Source organism: Macrobrachium nipponense, chromosome 7 (genome assembly GCF_015104395.2).
Source record: "Macrobrachium nipponense isolate FS-2020 chromosome 7, ASM1510439v2, whole genome shotgun sequence".
In the NCBI taxonomy this organism is placed as follows: Eukaryota; Metazoa; Arthropoda; class Malacostraca; order Decapoda; family Palaemonidae; genus Macrobrachium; species Macrobrachium nipponense.
Genome location: NC_061109.1, coordinates 41,343,278 through 41,364,147, shown reverse-complemented (window position 1 = coordinate 41,364,147; position 20,870 = coordinate 41,343,278). Strand labels below are relative to the sequence as shown.

Genomic DNA, 20,870 nt, shown 5'->3' with positions numbered 1-20,870 from the left:
GGCAGTCTTTCGGCACCGTCTGAAAGTCTACCTGAGACCCAGACTGGCCAGGTTCCAGTAATATTTGCCTAGGACTGAGAATCTTAGTTGTTAATTTTTCTATGCTTATGATTGCATAAAATAGAATTTGAAAATTTTTACGTACAAAAATATTTTCAAACACGGACTGAAGTTTTTAAAGGGGAAATGGAAAAGCAAAAGCTTTTATAAGAGTGTGAAATGTAAGGTGTGGACCAATCAGCGCGCGCGCACTGAGGTCACCGTTCACGAATCGAAATGAGTCGGCCATCTTGAGCTGTGATATGTGTTACTCTTCTACTCTGGAAATTCTCACCAGTTTCCGCAAGATAACCAGATAATTTTGGCCCACATGATAGCAGAACGAAGAGTAAAGGGCTGTAATCTTCCGTATTTAGTGTGAAGTGGCAGGAAATCGGAGAAAAATCGATATTTAAGCGCAAGCAAAATCAGGTGTCTCATGAGAAGGCGGGGATAAGGCTGTGGATTTGAGTGTTTTCTTCAGAAAGAAGACGGCGCCGGCCAAGGTGAATACATCGCTTGCCTGTAGTTGTAACATTCTTTTTGTTTAGTTCAAAGTGTTAAAGAGGAAAGTTTGTGGGCTAATTGACTGCAATATTCTGTGTCTGAGGAAGATTCAACCCCCAACCCATTTGCCGTGTACTCCGATATGTGTATACCGTCCGTCGGCTCCTCTCGCCATCCGTACTCTCCGTCATTCCCCTATTCTTCTAGTCTGTTTTTCATCCCAGATCACTCAGTTTGTATTGGTTGAGGTATTTTCGCGTTCTTGTACGGAATGTCTTCATTTGGTCCATTTATTAATGTCATGATACATGGTATCCGGTGGTACAGGAGTTTTTTTCCCTCGGCAAAAGACTCCATATTAGCTTGAAGGCTGCTGCTGTCACTGTACGTGGCCCATTTCGAAAAGATTCACGGCCGATAACGAACGCCGAGCGCTTTTTTCTCCTTCAGCAGAGCATTTTAGCCTGACATTCCTGGTCTGCAGCCAAGTTCCAGTTCTGAACGCAGTTACCATAGCCCGATTTAGGATACACTTGACACTTGCTATCGGTCTGTTCCAAAGTTCCCAAATATAGGTTATGGGACTTTTTTTCCATTCTTTTTAGGTTATGGGACCTTTTTTAGGTTATGGTCTCCCTTTTTTTTTTTTTTTTTTTTTAAATTGTGGCTCTACTTTTTCTAGGTTATGAGAATTAGGTATTGTTCAGTATGAGAATTTTTTTGGTTAGTACCTAGGCATGGGTCCTTTTATTTATTGTTTCTGTTGTTGCCCGAGTTGAAAATGTTTGGGTTGTCTGGCCCTTGGCCCCGTTTTAAATAATTTTGTAGGCTCTGCAAGCTTCCTGTCATCTATTTTTTAGGCCTAGTAGGTTAAGACAAGACTGATATACTTTTGCAATCAAGTAAGGTGTAACAGTAGGAATGATTCAGGTTTGCCCATTAATTTTACCTTTGGGCTTAGACTTAACATAGGATTAGCCTTTATTTTTTAATTTAGGTTTTTTTTTTTTAGGACATGTATAGGCAAGGTTGTCCTCCATGGCCCAGTTGTGATAGAAAGAGGCTGATTCTGCAGGTTTTCTTCTGAAATACCATATATTCCAATAGTGTAGGATGTACTGTTTCTTGGATTTTTGTAGTCTCCACTTGGGTCATGTGCTCCTTTTGTATGCCAGAGTTTAGACTAGTTTTCATCCAAGCCAAGATTTTGCATCAGTCTTTTGACCACTGTTTCTTGCACATCTTTAGTAGTGTAAGAGGATCAAGGAAATAATTTTGTGTTAGGGTAAACAACCGCATGGACTGGCCCAACTCACCGACGGTCACAGCTGACCACCCTCCGAAAAAGTACTTATAACGCATCCTGACACCGGAGATGGTCATCAGTCACAAGTGTTGGTGAGAGAAACCGCTAAAGACCTCTACTCTCCTTTTGAAGTAAGTATTTTCTCAAAAGTTAGAAATTAAGGCCAAATTTAAAGCTTTAAACAGGTTAATGAAAAGGGTAACCAACGTAGTGCAAACTTCACCAAAACTTCCCATTTCCTGTGATAAATCTGCACACCACTTGTACCCATAGACGCTGGGGCACTTTCATCACAACAATCTGAAAACGGTCCCCGGCCACAACGTGTTTAAGGAAACTACTGTCTGGTAGAAGACGACGACGAAGCTTGCACTAGATAATTAGGGTAAAAAACCGCATGGTACAGGGGTGGACCATGTACGATCAATGAGTACAACCCCAAGAAAAGTACATTATAACGCGCCCTGACACTGGAGTAGAGGTCTTTAGCTCCGTTTCTCACCAACAAGAAGTCGCGACTGATGCCCATCTCCGATGTCAGGACGCATTATAATGTACTTTTTTGGGGGTTCACGATCGTACATGGTCCACCTCTGTACCATGCGGTTTTTTACCCTATTTAAGTAAATAGTAAAACATCAATATTTTACATATTTATGATGATTATTGTTATAATCATAATGCGCATATATATCTTGATTATTTACTTTGGATATATGAAGATGTTTTGCTGCCGGATTACCGCTGTAGTGTGCCCAATCGCTTTCGATCCCTTGGCCTCTTGTTTGTTTTCGCACCATGAGAAATTAATGGGGCCGAATTTGCAATGACCAGAAAGTCGTTAAAAGAGGAAAATTAGAATTGAGGAGAATATGTTTTGATTGAGAGAAATGCAAATTTATACAATAGCTAGCTTGTAAAAAATACTTTGACAACTAAGCAGCATACCTACTATGGGTTTCAGAGACAGTGCAAGCACGTTTTTTTGGCAATATTTCTGTAACGAACACTCATATCAGAACGAGATTTTGCTATAGTGTATTACACCCAGTGCTGTAATTTATAAGGGTATCGTCAATCACTAATCGTAAAAAATAACGACTCTTGTCGTTGTACCAAGAGAGAAAAACTCCATTAACCAGAAATGGATACGAACACAGGAGTAAAAAGCTCCACCTACCCTCTCAACCCACCTCCACTGCCACCCCTGTCCTTCCTTCCTTCCTCTCTCTCTCTCTCTCTCTCTCTCTCTCTCTCTCTCTCTCTCTCTCTCTCTCTCTCTCTCTCTCTCTCTCTCTCTGTTGCCAATTGGTATGTGTTCACCCTCCAAACTGGGTATAAGACTTCCACAAAACGTGGAAATTGGTGAAATTAGCATATGTATTGGAAGTATATATACATAAATATTAAAGCAATTTTATCATTATTGCATTACTATGACAACTAGAATTCATGGAAACCGTTTATGATAATGCATCGGCGTATGTGTGAAGCTCCACTAATGTGGTAACGATGATTTTGCCATTCTTAGCATGCAAACATTAAAGGTTACATTTATTTCTGCCATAGTTATTTTAAAAAAATCAAAATACTAATATAGACTTAAATCAATGAAAAGTGCTAGCAAAAAATATGTATAAATAATACACTAATCGTTGTCTGCTCCGCTATGGTTTTCGGCAGCCAGATGTATGACAAGGTTAGAAACGTTAGATTGTATATACTTTAGAAATATATGTAATTTTTCGGGGTGATTTGGTTGCAAGAAAGGGATAATATACATGAATTAAATAAACATTTTGAAGTAACAAAGTAAAGTTAAACTAAATAATGAGTAAATAAACAAAGGAATAAAGCTTTGCATCTCATAAACAGTGTTGTCGTCTGCTGCTTGTAACTGTTTGTGGAGTGAGCACTTAGGAACCAGGAACAGCAACGTGGTTCAAGTGCAACTTGGAGGGGATTAAGACCAATAATGTGTATAATTACAATCAAATAAGCACTGTGGAGTTTCAGTTGTGATGGCAGTAAGGATAAAACCACTGATTACAAGGTATAAATGAATTCAGTTCAAACCATGACCCCGGGAATAACAAGTTTCATACTTTCACTAATATAGGCAACAAAATGTTGTTTTATTGTGCTGATTACAACTGCAATCTTGAGTAAGATCAATAAACATTACATATATACGCTAATATTGTTCAAATGAGTGCTGGGAAAGATGGTGGATAGTCCGTGATTAGACTGGCCAGCCTGACGATAGCCACCATATTGGATTTCAAAACTGCCTTGAAAACATATTTTACGAAGAGTGTCACATGCTTATTTTAGTTCATATGGGGCTTTCATATATCACATTATGTTGACAAAACTTCAATCTTTTGAATGGTAGCTTAGAGTTGTAATTGTATTCTTGTTTCACCAATTAAATATAAGAGTGAATAAGACCCACTCCATCGTGATGATGGTGGATCTTCCGTGATTGTTTACCCTAGCACTTAGATTTAACAGTTTGACCAATCTATGGAAGAAATTTAAGAAGGGGGGTCTTCATTATGTAAGAGACCTTTCTTGAGGGTGCCAAGTGTAGATATAGAAAATACATAATATTTTGCATGCCAGTTTTTTGCCTTTTACTTTAGTCATCATTAGGATAAAACCTGATAGATAAAAATTTTGGACCTTTAAGTTGGCTACATTAAGGCATGGTGATAGTAGCCTGGCCTCCCATCCCTATGTATCCCAAGTACTATTATGTTTTATTAATGCTTAGATTTTTGTGGGTGAGTTGCATTTACAGTACTAGATAAATTTTTGTACTGTGATAGTGTTGACCATATTTTGGAAGAGGCAGGTTGTGGTAATGTTACTTAATTGCATTTCAGTGCAATCAAGAAAAGCTGTAACATTTAAGAGTTCATGTGAAGTTTACTTTACATACGTAAACTAGTTTGCTGTGGAATACTAAAATTTTAGGGTGTGTATCATGAGTTTTTAAATCATGAACAAGTTTTGGTTACTGGCCAATATTTTCATATTTGTTTGAAAAATAAAAATCTTTGCATGTGTGGTACTGAACTTTCCTGTCAGTGGAGTATTTATTGATTAATTTTGCTCCTCAGCCGACTTGTATGGTAAGCAATTCCCTGACCTCGTGTCCAACCCAAAGATAGTATTGTATTGACAGCATGTGTTTATCTGAAGCTTTAATTCATCATTTGGTAAAACTGCAGACAACTACCCTGCCCCATTAGTTTGGTAGGTAACTATCAGTTTACATGCTCATATATAGTGCCTTTGGTAATAGATTTAAAACATAAGTAGACTGTCAATATCATGATCATAATCAACAAGGGTAAATATTCCTGTTGGTGACTGGCAGGAATCAGGCTGTGTTAGCAGTAGCAGAACTATTTTAGAAGTCTCATTTCTGGTACGTAATACATTATTTGGTATTAATGTTAATGAATTGCTGAAGCATATAAATCCAAGCCAATTTTTATCACGGTCATGTTATACCTAATGTAGGAAACCAAAGAATATTTATCACTATCCATGCACCTTGTCACATAGGCCAGGCACATGGTTAATTATGGTGTCATCATGCCCCTAGCCCTTAGCTGTGACAAATGAGCCTTGGCAGGGAGCTTATATGCTGCTGAGTACTATAGGTGTGATATTGGAAACATGTAGACATGATTGACACAAGTCTGCAATAATTTAAGAATTGTTTCACAGCATGATGTCTTGTATTTCACCCTACCCCCTCATGAATATAAAATTTTCAGTATTTGCAAAAAAAAATATGCCCTGCAAGAAGAAAATTCACTGTAGAGGAACATTTAAGATGAAAATTTAGGATTCATAACTTCGCCACATCATATGTTGGCACTACTAGTCGTCACATTTTTAGCCATGTATACTATTTTCGAACATATATGTGCAGTGCCAATATACTGTGTTCATTATAAGATCTATAGGTTCCCAGTTTTGTAAATCATGTACATTCCACTATGTTGGGCCATACTTTTAATGTAAATTAGCCTGCAACTGTTTCTTCGGATCACAGTGAGATAAGGCGTTGGTTCCTGTGGCACCAGGTTATGGCATGTATTTTCCTGTATGGTGATTCATCAGTTGCAAGAAAGTATTTTATAAATGTGTAATATATCAGGTATACTGTAGTTGCAATGTTCACTGGTATGTGTAAATGGGTACTTAGCATACTGTATTTGCATACAAATTGTATTTTCTACTGTATTGCATTATGTATCGTGATTTTGTGGTTATATTGTCTATTCATGGCCAGTAGTACATAAAGTGTGTGAAACCGTGATCCGTTTGGATTCCTTTTTGTGCTGCAGTATGAAGAAGGACACTGTTGGAAGTGTTAAATTATGCAATATGTTACTTTACCTAACCATTTACAGGGTATGGTGACCTGTCATTACACATTACATAGCAGGACTCCTAATGTTTGTTTGCAGCTGCAGCACATTCCAGCTTGTCCCAACCAGTCACTGTACATGGCCTACCCAAATCCCTCACTTTGCAGACCATACACTTTCCTAATTTACAGTATGTACCAGGAAACCGAATTTGGCTTGTGCTGCTTGAACCTGTCTCAGCATATGCCAACGTGTTAACCAGTTGCAGGGTATGTGGTGCCCTGTCCTCCCGTCCGCTGTAATACCGGGAAATGACAGTATGCTTCATCTATCACTTGGGTGTCTGGTTAGATCGTGAACTCAGCATATAGACCTTACCATAGTGCATCCCTTGCTACATTGCTGCATGGGGGAACCAGTACTTCACTGTAAGGTAGTCCCCGAGTTACGACGTTCCGAGGTTACGGTGCTTTTCAATTATATGCATCAGACATTATTTCCAGGGTTATGACGCCTACAGCGCTCATCTGGCAGATGAAATATGACCCCAAAAATGCAAAATAATCAATATTTGAGGTTTTTTTTATGAAAAATGCCATAAGAATGCAGTTTACATAGTTTTCAATGCGCCCAAAGCATTAAAAGTAAGGTTTTCTTAGGATTTTTGACGATGTTCCAGCTTACGTCGTAACCCGGGGACTGCCTGTATATTCCTTTACCTATGAGAGCATTTTCAGGGGTTTGGTTTGACCAGGTTACTCTGATTGTATGTACAGGTACAAATTTCAAAAGGACAAGTATACCAAGCCCACAAAATTGTTATAGACCCAGACTATGTAGAACCAAAAACTTTCAGGAAGAGGAAATTAAATGCTTGTGTAGTCTGTTTATTCCTTCACAGTTTGTTTATTCTGTTCAGCCATACCAACCCCCAAAATTATATATCCATGTCACACCTGCTTGTAATGCAGATTGCTTTACTATTATGTTTAATGTTACTACTGTTGACCCTGTGGTAGGGGTGTAAGAATACTACCTCGCAGTTTTATTTTTTAGTAAAACCTAGCCCACTGCCAATAACTGGAAACTGCTGCCTTGCAGTCTTACTTTTTAGTAAAAGGCTAGGCCTACAGCTAATAGCTGTGAAAACTCCTGCTTTCCAGTTGGACATTTCAGTCAAAGGCGAGGCCCACTGCTGATAACTATGGTTGATGACAGCAAGAACATGTGATCGTAAAACCCCTTTGCCAAACACTAAACCATATCTGATGTTGGTGGGAGGATGATGCCTTTGATAGAAGGCAGTGGAGAAGGCGCACAGGCAACCAACCGCTTAAAGTAGGGATAACGGTGGGAAAGAAGATAAAGTTACTATTGTAGTATTTTATTTGTAGAGATTCTGGTCTATTGCGTCTGGATTTGGTTTTTTCATTCCTTGTCTACTTTACTAGGGTAGACAAAGATGTGTAACAGCAAGATGAGTTGTTAGACCTTTCTTGCTAATGAAAAAGTAGCAGAGGCATAGCATGTCTTACAAACACGTGTACTGGGGTTTATTGGTTAGACCAGTACCAGTTTTGAGAGCTTTTGTTATTGCTAGCAGGTGGAGATGTAATGTGCCATCTGCTTCTTTCACCTTGGCATAACCTTTTAGGAATTACATCGATAATAAAGCTATGAAGATATCAGAAATTTGATCCTCTCCCTCCAGTGAAAATACATGTTGATAAGAAATGTCTTATATTTTCATCCATCCCAACCAAAACATCAAAGTCCTGACTAATGATGGATATTGTTTGACAATTCAAATAGGGGATCATTCACTCCTGGTTGAACCACCAGCAACCAATGTTTAATAAAATTTATATACACCATGACTTCCAGAGGTCTATTCAATTTGAACAATACTATAATGTTGCTGAAGTGAACATGAAATTACTGTTTAAAAAAACATTAGTGTGTTGTTGAAGTTAACAGGAAATTACTGTTGAAAACATAACTACAGCACAAGAAATAACTGTTGAAGTGAAAATCCTTCATCTTGGGAGCCGTGTTGGTCCCTTGCCTAATGATTGTATGGACAAAATTAATTTACTTCATATATCTTGTTTGGCTGACACTCATCATTCCAGTACTTAGGGTTTGGATTGATTCTTGCTATATTTGCTTATTTACCCAAATGGTCTTCAAAAGTTTCCAGATATTCTTACTTGTGATGGAGAAGATCCAGATTATTAGGTTGCTGGTGGACTTAACTTGTTCTGCAATCCACGAGACTGTTTGTAATGGTTGACGTTAGGCCGTAGGTGCTATAGTCACTGATACATGATAAATGGGCAACGGAAAATTTATATACAGTGCATAAATATCTGTTAGTATAAGGAGCAAAGTGTTTCTGATAACATTTCTGCTGCCTGAACCTGAATGTCAACTTCTATAATAATATTGGAGTACGGACTTGCAAACTGGCCTGAGGTCAGCAAGATGGTAGATGTTTGCCATGGAAATAGTAAAGCATATTGAAATAGGGTATTTGTAACTATATGACAAAATAGTTCAGTAGTTTCCAGTATGTATACTGTGAATGGTAACTTGGATGCATGGCATCTGTCCTGGTTATATACTCATTCTTATCTAGTCTAGTTACTCTTAATTATCACTAAATATCTAGTCCATTCCTAAATATAATTGTCAGAGGTGCCAAAATCTTTGTACGTATTGTTCTTTTGTAATAGTAAAACTTTAGAAATACGTCTTAACATATTACCATAGTTTCTCATTATATACTTGAATATAAATATTTCTTCCTTGAAATTACAAGTCTTGGATGTCTACTATGCACTATATGCTGAAATATATCCATCTGATGCAGGTTCTTTTATGATCCTTTTCCATAACACACTTGGCCTTTGTGATAGCCTTGGAATGGGTGGAAGATGATGATATCCAAATGTCTAGCACCTAGTAAACCTCTTTCTTCTACTTTGCATACTAATTTTCATTAAAACCTGTCTCCTCTCCCTAGCTTTCCTCATAACTTTCTCAATATAGTTTTTTCAGTTTTCAGTCTTTGCACCATCTCTTTATGATCATTTATCTTTGAAGCATCCTTTCGCTTATGTTCATAGTCTCTTCCATCTTTCTTGCCTCCCTCCTCTTAATTGTTTCATGGTGGCATCTGCAAGGTTTTCTTCTTGTTACATCTTTTAAACCTCACTGTCATTTTGCCTTCAAGTGCTGAATGGCCTCATAGGTCCCAGTGCTTGGCCTTCTGCCTAAATTGTATACTATTCTCTCTGTGTTCATGTTCATTCAGCATTATAGTGATGAACAATCATTCCATATTTCCTTAAGGGGGCTGGCCGGAACCCTTATATAAGGGGGTATACAGACCCCCCCGTGAATAGTTAGAACCCGCGAATGTTTGGAACCCCTATAAAAATGCTAAAAACAGCCTATTTTGTTAGTTAAAACTCAAGAAAAACCCACTAAAAATTTTCCTACATGGTTTTTTTAATGTTTTATCACAAAAAGTGCGTTTTATGATAAAATTCATAAAAAAAACCCAGGAATTTGTGGATATTTGTCATAGAAAAATACCGCGAATGCGCGAATTTTCCGCGAATAATGCAAGGAAACGTTCCCGAGAGAAATCCGCGAATCTGGAGAACGCGAAAAATGCAAAGTCATGAAAAAATTCATGGAGCTTCGTATGGCAATTGAGAATACGTATACGAAATATTTTGTCAGAATTTCTCTTACTTTCGTAGTTACAGGGTAATTAGTAAACATAACTCAATAAGCCTAAAACATTCATCCGTACAAGAAAATGCAATATTTTTTCTGTTATCGTAAATTTTGATAATTATTGTCCAAGAAATTGTGAGAAATGGCATCTGTAGAGATTCCGTGGGTCACAGAGGGCAGTATCAAGTTCAGCCATGATTCAGTGCGAGCACAGACTTCAAGTAGTCTACACGTTCGAGTTTCACCTCTGACATTCGCTTGCTTTTACATATGTTTCTCTATGTTTCGGCAAGAATTTCATCATGCCAGTGAGGAAAAGACAAGGAAAACATCTCGCCAACATAAAGACGAAGAAAATTCGCTCTTAATATGATTACAGAATATCATAATATATGCGATATTAGCGTAGTTAGTAAAGAGAGAGAGGGGGAGGGTTGCGTAGTAAGTAAACGCCCCTTTCTTGCCTGAAGCACACGTCACACTGTCCCTCAGGCTACGATCTTTGAGCAAAGGGATCTTAATTTATGATAAATAACATAGTTTTGGTTTATTAATACCCAAAAAGGAATATGAAATTCATCATAATCATGATTTATTAACATTCTTTGTAAAAAGAGAGTACAACTTCGAATTTCACCTCTTGACATTCTCTTGCATTTATGTTGTTTGTTTTTGTTTCGGCAAGAATTTCATCATGCCAAAACCGAAAATAATAGGAAAACATCTAGCTAACATATGGAAGAGGAAAATTCGCTGTAGTAAGCCGAGTTAGTGAAGGAGAGAGAGAGAGAGTTGCGTAGGAAGGAGTGCCCCAAGCTACGATATATGAGCAAAGGGATCATCATTTATGATTAAATTATGATAAATAAAATAGTTTTGGTTTATTAATACACAAAAAGAAATATACATTCATAAAAATAATAATTTATTAACATTGTCGTTATAAAAATACGAAGAAAAACTTTGAACGCCCGTATCTCAAAACTATAGTTATTGACCTTCAAAATCTATCTTCTCACTTAGTTTTAAAGCTATAACATTGGAATTTGGTATATAACTCAGAAAGACATTATAGAACAATCAAATCAAGCCCTTTTTTCCAATTTTTGTTTCGTCTTTTTTTATAAATTTAGTTTTCCTAATTTATAGGGTTTATTTTTTACCATAATGAAAAATTCATATCTAGCAAAAAAATGACTTAGAAAAATAACTCCTTATTCGATTGGAGGTCTACATCAGGTCTATATATGGTAGTAATCCCAGGTCTTAATATTAAATATCAAGGGAGGAGATAGAATTTGAAAAATGGCTATTTTTGGGATAAATCGCCCCGGCGTCACAAAACCCAAGGTCAGAGGCGAAAATCATATGCAGTTTGGAGATGTCCCAAGTCACCTTATTAAGTGGTATGAATATCAAAGTCCTGTCCTTAAAGAATGGCATAAGCCGGCCGGCCCCCTTAATCTGTCATTTCTATTGTAAGTGTTAGTAGGTAATATACTTCATGTTTTAAAGAAAACACTTGATTCTTGCACCCTCACCTGAGGGGGTGCCAATAAGCGAAAACCGCTATTAACCGAAACTCAGTGATTTATGATTTATGGCGCCATAAGGCACCTGTTGGCACCAATAACGGGAATTCGGCCTGTTATGGCGCTGGATGAGCGCCATAAAACCGGATTGTTGATAACCGAGTGCCGATAACTGGGGACTACCTATTTCTTTGTACTTTTCTTTGTAAAATTACATTTACAACCAACATTCTATTGTAAAAGACAAGAACAAAAAACAATAGCAACTTCTTGGTATATTTATGAGCAAATTTCCTAAAAGACTTCATGTGAGAGAAAGACACAGAACATTCCCCCTTCAAGTCACAAGCAGAACCGAAGTCCTGAGACGCCCACACTCATAATTTTGGCCAGTGTAAAAGTTGCCATTATTGATTAAAAGGCTATAAAAATATCGGCACCTCTTTCCCGCCCGATTGTTTCCAAATCAATGGCGCGTAATATCCTTTATCTACAGGATCAATCTGTCCACCATCCCAAACCTGTTATTACTACTCCCGAGGATCAATCCATCTATTAAGTCTTAAGCCCATACTCCTACTCCTCTTACTGATGATCATGGGAAGTTACACTAGTGGCCTTGAGAATTTTGTGGTTATCTTTTCTAGTCTGAACTAGCCAGCCCCTATTCACCCTGATGATTGGAAGATCAGTAATAAGCAAGGTTATATGTGTGTAAATCATGTTTTGACATGTTGATGATGATTGCATCGGAAAGGAACAAAAATATTTGATCTGGATAGCATGTAGATAAAATAATTAGGTGTTAGTATATATTCCCCTTGTAGCAATCTGTAATCGAGGCAGACATGCCAAAGACACTTATCTACCTTCGTACCACTTGTTTAAGAAACTAATGGTTATAAATGAAGAAGTGACAAGGTATCAAAATGTTATTCTTTGAAACCCTGTTCTGTTATTGCTTATGCTACACAGTATGTTAGTAAGAAAGTCAGGCAAGCAGCTGCCAAGTGTTGAATTTTTCGTGTGATGTCATATCATCTTGCAGATGCTCATCTTCTGCAATTTCATTTATTTGATGGCTTTCTAACATTATTTGATATTCTATATTTTTTCTTTCCCAGATTATGGATGGTAGTTCACGTGTGTGAGCGTATCCCAGATTATTAGTGGTGTGCACAAGTGACATGGCCACTGAATGGTAGCCCAAGCCATTCCACCCCAAAGTTCCTCTGGCACAGACTAAGCCAAGCCCCACTCAAGTGCCATCCTTAGTACGCACTAAATTAACGCTATGTCTGCAAGTGTGCGTACCACTCTTCAAACAGTGCCAGAGGCCTTGCCTACTGACCATGTCACCAAGTCGAAGGTAAGTGTCATTTGAGAATAAAGCTAGTTGCCTTAATTTGTTAGCTTGCAGAAACTTGTATGAAGTCCCTGTTGCAAACTTCTTTGTATTTCAGGAACCTGTGATGCTTCCTGTTTTATCAACTTTGCTTGTCCACTTTATAATATGCACTAATTTTTTTCTAGTTCTTAATGCAAGAAAGGGCATTGTTAATTGATTCACACAAAATTCAGTTTGTTTTGCTTTCTAATGCAAAATACAGCAGCCAGTTCAACCATAAGGATGCACATTTTTTGACAAGGTCAGGTTTTTTAATTTAAACTTTGGGTTGCTTCGGTGAAGTGAAAAGGGAGATGTACTAATTCAATTTATTGTTAATGAGAATTAATGATGAATTGCTAAAGAACTTTCATGGTTAAGTGGAGTGAGAAGGGGGATTTGTTCAAATTGAATTTTCTGTCATTGAGAATTAATGATAAACTGCCAATGCCCATTATTGTGGTAGATTTCAACTTCATCGTAGAATAAGTTTGATTGTAACATATTATTGTTGGAAACATGTTAAGGCTTTAGTATTAGAGGCCTCATCTGTACTGAACAAATAGTTTTTTTTTTTTTTTATTTATGCATGTTAGTTGAAAGTAAGGGCAGTAGTTCAATCTCATTTAAGATATTTTCCATGTAAACTTTCACTCCTGATTCAATTTATTGAATTAGGAACAATACTAGATTCAGATATTTGAAATTAAGTGAGCTATATATTGTAATCTCTTAGCTTTACTAAATTGTCCTGATGGTGTGCGTCAAAGGGTAAAATATTGTCACGAGAATAATTGTATTCTTAGCCTATCATAGGTTATCCCAGAACATTTGCTTCACTGTGCAATTTACTTTAGCCTATGCTGTGCAAAGCACTCACAAGTTGATAAAACATAGTACTGTAATATCAATAAAGTTCAATAAACAAGTTTGTTTCTTCAGCGAGTACAAACCTTTGCCTATTATATAAGGGTATTCACAATAGAAGTTGGAAATGGCCACTAGAACTTGGTAACAAGATGGTTGATTGATGGCAGGTAGGTGAGTGGTAGAGTTCCGCCTGTTCACTTTTTTTGTTGGTTGTCGTCAGGTCAAGGACTCAGTTTTTTGGTTAGTCACAGTACTTCACTGGATTGTAAAGTATGGCCTTAATTTTTTTTTATTATTTTTGTGTTTACATCCTTTTTTTTTTTTTTTTTCTTTCCCAGCCTATATGGGAGGTATTTGAGACTACTAGGGGGATCATCCAAGATTCTAATATTTTTCTTTTAATTCATGGGTGTTTTCCCTTGTTCATTATCAGGGATGTTCCTCTCTTGTAGGAGGAAACTATTGGGATAGAGCTACAGAAGTGGTTGATCTTGTGTGTGTATTCTTTGCATGCTTAGTTACAGTGGGCGATCTAGATTTTTGCATACTAGGGCAGTGTCTACATCCAAGGGTGGTGCATGCACTATCTGTGGCCAGACGTGGTGGGTGTTTGAGTTTACCATCACACAGCCCCTATCGCAGTTTTATGGCTCACTCACTGATGTGCACTCTCAAGATTGCTTTCGGGACAATAGTTCAGATTGTTTCTGTCTGCTCAAGTATCTTTGGTTTTATGCATAACACTATTAGATAAAAAAAAAATAATAACCCAATTATGAAAGCAGTCAAGGGAAGGTTTAGTGTGACATTTACTTCAGAGGGAGGACCCTTCTGAGTTTGCAAGCAGTCAGTTGAGATCTGATCAGAGGAGCCTCCGTTTTTGGAACCATGCAGGCAGAGTAAAAAAGTTGACCGCCAGCTCTCATTACCGTTCTCATTCTCACTGTGTTCCGTAGCAGAACATAGCAGAACAGATCTATAAAGTTTACTCAAATCAGTTACTGATCATTTGCTAACACATTTCCACTTTTGTAGTGGTCTGTCACCATTCCTACTGCCTACAGTCAGTATCTTCCCATATTTCCCCAGGAATCCCATACTGACATTCCGCTCTTTGAGATTGGTCATGATACTGGATCAGACTACTGTCTCCACTCCCCCAGTTACAGAGGAACATAATTGCTACCCATGTTTTGAATTGAGATATGAGGTGTCAGATTATCTTAATCTTGGAGAAACCTGGCCCTCTATAAATGCCCCTAAGTATTATTTAAGCAACATTTCTATGGTCTCCATTTGGAACTTAATTTCTTTGTCTTTAACTGAAAACTCTTATTGAGAGTCAGATTATAAATCAAAAGGGCCCCAAGGGATATATCAATAAATATGAGGAAAAAGGAAATAAAACCATTGCATTTGGAGTTCAGGAAGTGTTTGCAAAAAGTCTGGAAGGAGTTTGCTCTTCACTTAGATATTTAGAGGTCAGAAAACTCAACAACTATGCTAAGAACACTAATCCAGAATTTAGATGTAGTCAAGATAAAACTCTTACATTGAGTAGTGTTAAACCTGATGCTAGGAAACCGCACACTTAGCAACACCTTGCCTAGTGTTGTGAAAAAGAAAGCTATGTTGTGTCAAGAAGATGCAGAGGATGATTTATGTTGTGTATTTTATGCAACAAACAATGACCTCAGTTTTTGGTCTATGCCACAAGTCAACATTAAGAGTTAGTAAAATAAAGACAACTTTACAAGAGTTTGAGATGAGAGTCAGCATTGGAAGACCAGACTGGAGATTAGTATTCCAAACAAGGAAAAGGATGAGTTAAAACACATGAAGGTGATAACTTCATCCTGAAATATTCTAAAACACTTAAAGCAAGATACCAACCTTTTGAGAAGTGGAGAAAGCAATATGACATATATAAGGAGGTAAAAGCCACAATAATGTTTATGATACTGTATTTTCCTAAAATACTGAAAGGATAAAATGGAACTTAAGACCATTTGTGCAAGTCCTCTTCAGCCGTTGTGTAAACGGTCAAAAGCTCCCTGTTTTTAACCTTTTTGTATTGGGGAAAAATCTTTTATCATACACATTATGCGGCTTTTAACTCATTATATGCAGTCACGGCACAGTGATGCACCATAGATGACATATTTTATAGTTCTCAAAAGTAAATTTCTTACTGAAAGTAGTACTTAAAATCTTAAAATAAGGATGCAAAGGCAAAAGTGTTCTTGATGTACTAACTTACTTAGAGTTTTAAAAGGGTTAAGTTTCATGTTCTAAAGCTTATTCATATGCCAGATTTCCGTTTAAGGATTCTGCAACTACAGACCTAAAGCATAGAAAAGAAACAACAGCTAGAAGAGTATCATCATTGGCATAGGCAATAAGTTTGTTCTCCAGACCTTGTCACAAGTCATTAGTATAGATTATAAATAGCAAAGTCTAAGAACACTACCTTGAAGGACACCTGAAATGACATCACAAAAACTACCATACTGGCCGTGAACATAGACCCTTTGGGTTCTGCGTATTGAAAATTCATTTAAAATAATAAAAGATCCACCAATTCCAAATTCTTCTTTTGTAGATGAATGCTTCATGATTCACACGGTCAAAGCCATCACCAAATTCTTGACTGAATATGCATGCCTCTGCACCCTCATTAAAAGCTATCCGTAAGACAGTAGATAATGATGAGTCGATCACAAGTACCAATGCCTTTACAAAACCCAAACATAAGGTTAGGTTATTATCTTCAACAAACCTTCACAGATCTTTAGAGTAGCTTCACAAACATCTTGGACAAAATAGGGGTAATTGAAATTGGCCCTCAGAGGGGCATGAGGATGGACTTAGTCCATTCGGTAATGCAGCATTGTTTCCTTTTCTCCAGACAGAAACAATGAAATAGGCAGTTGTAAAAAAAAAAGATAGGCAAGATTCCAATAGTGTTTATGCCACCAAAACATCAAGGCCCAGCAGCAGAGTTTCGACTTCTTTAGACCTGAAGGCCATTTAACATACTTCAACTCTGGAAAGCATGACTGAGGCAACACCACAGACTTGCCACACACTGCTCACAAAGATTTTAGCCAAAAGTTTTTCCTTAGTTTTAGGGCAATGAATGATGTCTTGAGGGTAGATCATCACTTATGGTCATGGTCATCACCACAAAGGAGCAAGATATTCATGCCTTTAATTATAAGCTACCTCATAGACTATCTAAGCTTGACTTCTAAGCTCAATGACATTACACCATAAAAAGTATGATTGATTTTTCCTACATAAATGGTGAGCTTATTTCTCATGGTAGGCAAGATTACATGTAGTATTGAACCATTTCTTATCTCCGAAGAAAAAATAAAATTTTAGAAAGAATTCTTTCAATAATAGTCGGGTGATCATTTAAACACAATAATATTAGGACTTCTGCATGCGTACATATCGCTCCATCTGGGCCTGAGGATTTCAATTATACTTTTCTTGAAAAGATAACATCAGGAACAACCTAATCCATTGCCACATTAACCTTAATCAGGTAATGGTCAGATGAACCTTCTAACGAACCTTCTCTACAAGATACAATCCCTGTAACATCTGTGAATACAAGGTCAAGACAGTTGTCCGATTGGTGTGGGTTTCTGTATTAAGTGCTCACAATCAGAAATATTAAAAAAATCTGGAGTAGCAACTCCACAATTATCTGCTGCAGTAGCATAGCTTAACTATTTGGTGTAATGAGTGTTTTAATAACTTACAAAATGGTAACAAGCCTTGATGTCAGCTCATTAACTGCTGCTGTTTTGGTAAAAATGCAACCATAAATAATAAGTCTGGATTGTCTTTTAGATGCATAGAAACTCCCTATAATATACAGAGCCAATCCATGAGGTCTTGGAGTGACATGCTCAAGTAAAATGGCCTTAAACCCTTGAATCAACAGTAGAGTATGGTTTTAAGTTGTGAAATAAATCGGCAGAGGATCCTGTCAGCCTTTTAATTCATATGCTAAGCTATATAGAATGACACATGAGTCAGCCTACCCTTGTTCATACATATCAGAAACTGAGTAGATATTTTGACAGTCCTCCAGTTTTGCTGGAATGAAAACCATGTTTTAGTATCTTACATTTTTCCAAGAGATAAACCAGAGGGATTTAATCATAATCAAATTTCAGCTAACCCCAGTGCCCTATTGGGCAGTACATCTATATTTCCCTTCTGCCACCATGCAACTACCTTGTTACCAAGTTTCAAAGACCATTTCCAGCTCTTATTGAGAGTACTCTTGTAAAGGCTGATTCTCAAGTTTATATTGGGAAAAAAGGCAAGTCATTATGAAAATTTGGTATAAATTGAATCAATGTGTGTGAAATTTAGAAGATATAAATTTATTACATTAAAAACTGCAATAAACATATTCAAGTGTGACGGCAAAACAATTTATAAAATAGTTGAGTAAAACATGAATATTGTCTGCTGTTATATAAAAAGACTTGAAATAGGAAATTATAATGTTTTGAGATTAAGCTGGTCTTATGCCAGCATGGGCTCTTGCTCATAGCACAGCCCATAGAAAATAGGGAATGAGTATTGTAGCATTGATAGCGAAGGAATAAAAATCTTGGAGGAAGATGATGTTTGTTGATATTGTGCACCTTAAATTAGTGTATATTGTGAATAAATTGTCTCATTTAAGGTCCTTGTCACTATGTCTAACTATACGTATCTACATTATTTATAATCAGGTACTGTATGCACATAAAGTGCTGTTTAAAAGTACTATTAATTTTGAGTACATAGTATGTGTAACTAAGAAACACATAGTAATCAAAATAATGAAATATACTGTTACTTTAAGCTGCTGCAGTACATTAATCTGCCCATGCTGAATTGTCTCCTAGGCCCCATTGCAGAGCTGTAAGGCCCAAATTCATAATTCATTCACAAATACATAGTTTCCAATGTCTTGTCATTCATGGATTTGCACCCATTTCTTTACACACATTCCTTCATCCACTGTATTTTGCACCCGTTTCATGCACTGATTCCTTCATTCATCCTTTCCATTTTATGTTATGTATATTTTGCACCCAAATGTCTGTTGTGTGAACACAAGTATGGACTTGTCATTCTCTCTCTCTCTCTCTCTCTCTCTCTCTCTCTCTCTCTCTCGCTCTCTCTCTCTTCTCTCTCTCTCTCCTCTCTCTCTCCTCTCTCTCTCTCTCCTCTCTCTCTCTCTCTCTCTTCTCTCTCTCATGGTGTCCTTTTATTTAGCTATACTGTTCCTTGCTTTTGTTCTTTTTCTCATTCTTTAGACAAGTGCAGTGTGGAAGTTAGTTATGTATATTTTGTTCTGTGGTTAATTAGTTGTGTTAATCTTATGTTTTTATTGTGTACACTACTTATTCAGTATATTTTCACTCAAATTTTGTTGCCCTTGGTATATTTATTTGCCATGGTTTTTTTTTTTTTTTTTTTTTTTTTTTTTTTTTTTTTTTTTTTACATTGTTGGCACTTCCTGTACAAGGCTGTACAGGTAAGTTAACTTTTTTTTCCCCAGAAAAATTGTTGCTTGTTTCTTTTTATTTAACAGGGAAAGAAAAGATACTGTATTGAAAACAGGAAATTTGTTCTGATGCTAGGCAACTATAAATTTATGTTTTGAACTTAACTAGATGTTTAATTGTTTAATAAGCACCAAAGAATATCCCAGTCTACGTTTGTATTTGATGGATACTGAGGAATTGTTGAGCCAGAAGTATGTGATATCTCAGGAACAGATACAAACTCACAGACAGACATGTTTGGTAAAGAGAAAAATAACTTACCACCTTCATTAGCAGTTACCTATATAGTATAAATGATTATCTGAGCACACTTAGTGATGTTGCTCTGATAAGGGTACATTTTGATACCTGCTGGATGTAATTGGAAGTTTTTGCCCACTTATTGGGAGTTGGCATATACTTGAGTACATTGTTCCATTGTCTTGTCATGGATGACAGTAGAAAATGTTGTAGCCTTTTCATGTAATTGGATAATTTATCCATCCAGTACAGCCATTATTGAATTACTCATAAAATCTATGTAATTTTCTACTCTATATTTTGCTTTATTTGAAATAAAGAAGTTTTGAGGTTCTTTGCTTTCCTGTAAGTGAAAATCTGACTAACAAAGACCATATTGTACAGCTTGTACTTGAACTTCAAGGTGTCCTACTGCTAACAGTAATATCATATGGAGTAATTTATAACCTAAACTAATGTCATCTGAATTTTCCATTCAGGTTGAGATGAAATTGTATTACTCCTTAAAAGGTGGCTTAGAAAAATCATTATGTATGGAAGTGTTATAAGTGGAGGGGTTTCTAGTTTGTTTCAATCAAGTTTTGACATTTTCTTCGTTGACTTTTAGTTCAAAATATGCATTGCTCTGAGCATAGATACTAAGATAACTTTGGAAATGCTAAAAATGGAGCTTAATGATAAATTCTATTTAAACATTTCAGTGGCAAGAAGTGTTTTAATTGAATTTCTAAAAAAAAATCACCTCTTAGTATGTTAACAATGCTATACTAAGTAACAATACAATTTAATGTTTTTAGATATATCAAATGATTGCACAATTTTGGATATTGAAAATTTGAAAATTAAATTTTTTAATTCTGCTTAATCCATGTTGCATGATTTTAAGTGTTTGAAATCACCAAGGCTGTTTATGAAAACTGAAACAGACTGGCCCAAATATTACCATCTTATGTATTTAATGTTGTTTAGAATTGGGTAATTGACCCTAAGAATTGTAAATATAGACAAATGACCAAACATTAATCGGCCCTGTTAAAAATAGTGCCACTCAAGAACTTACGTAAACAGAAAATTAAGTTACAGTAACATGAGAATAAAAAAAAGTACAATATTAGTTCAAAGCATAAATTGTAACTAAAGTTAGAAAAGTTATCAGAAAACTAAATAATCTCATTCTTATTAAAACTTCTTACAGCCCATGATTGAGCAACTCGTAGTACTGAAGATATTAATGTTATTTGTTCCTGACATCCTCTTTTTCTATTA

The 20,870-nt window shown here is 36.6% G+C and overlaps 1 protein-coding gene across 3 annotated transcripts in view; it reads left to right on the top strand.

The window, feature by feature from the left end:
- Positions 1–248: 248 nt before the first annotated feature.
- LOC135217485 (MAP/microtubule affinity-regulating kinase 3-like) overlaps positions 249–20,870 on the top strand; it is a 214,965-nt gene continuing 194,343 nt past the window's right edge. For all 3 annotated transcript variants that reach the window (XM_064253418.1, XM_064253412.1, XM_064253409.1), the window contains exons 1-2: positions 249–545; positions 12,647–12,891. In XM_064253418.1, coding sequence (XP_064109488.1) covers positions 12,817–12,891 — 75 coding nt within the window. In that variant the 5' untranslated portion in view covers positions 249–545; positions 12,647–12,816. The remainder of the gene's footprint in view (positions 546–12,646; positions 12,892–20,870) is intronic.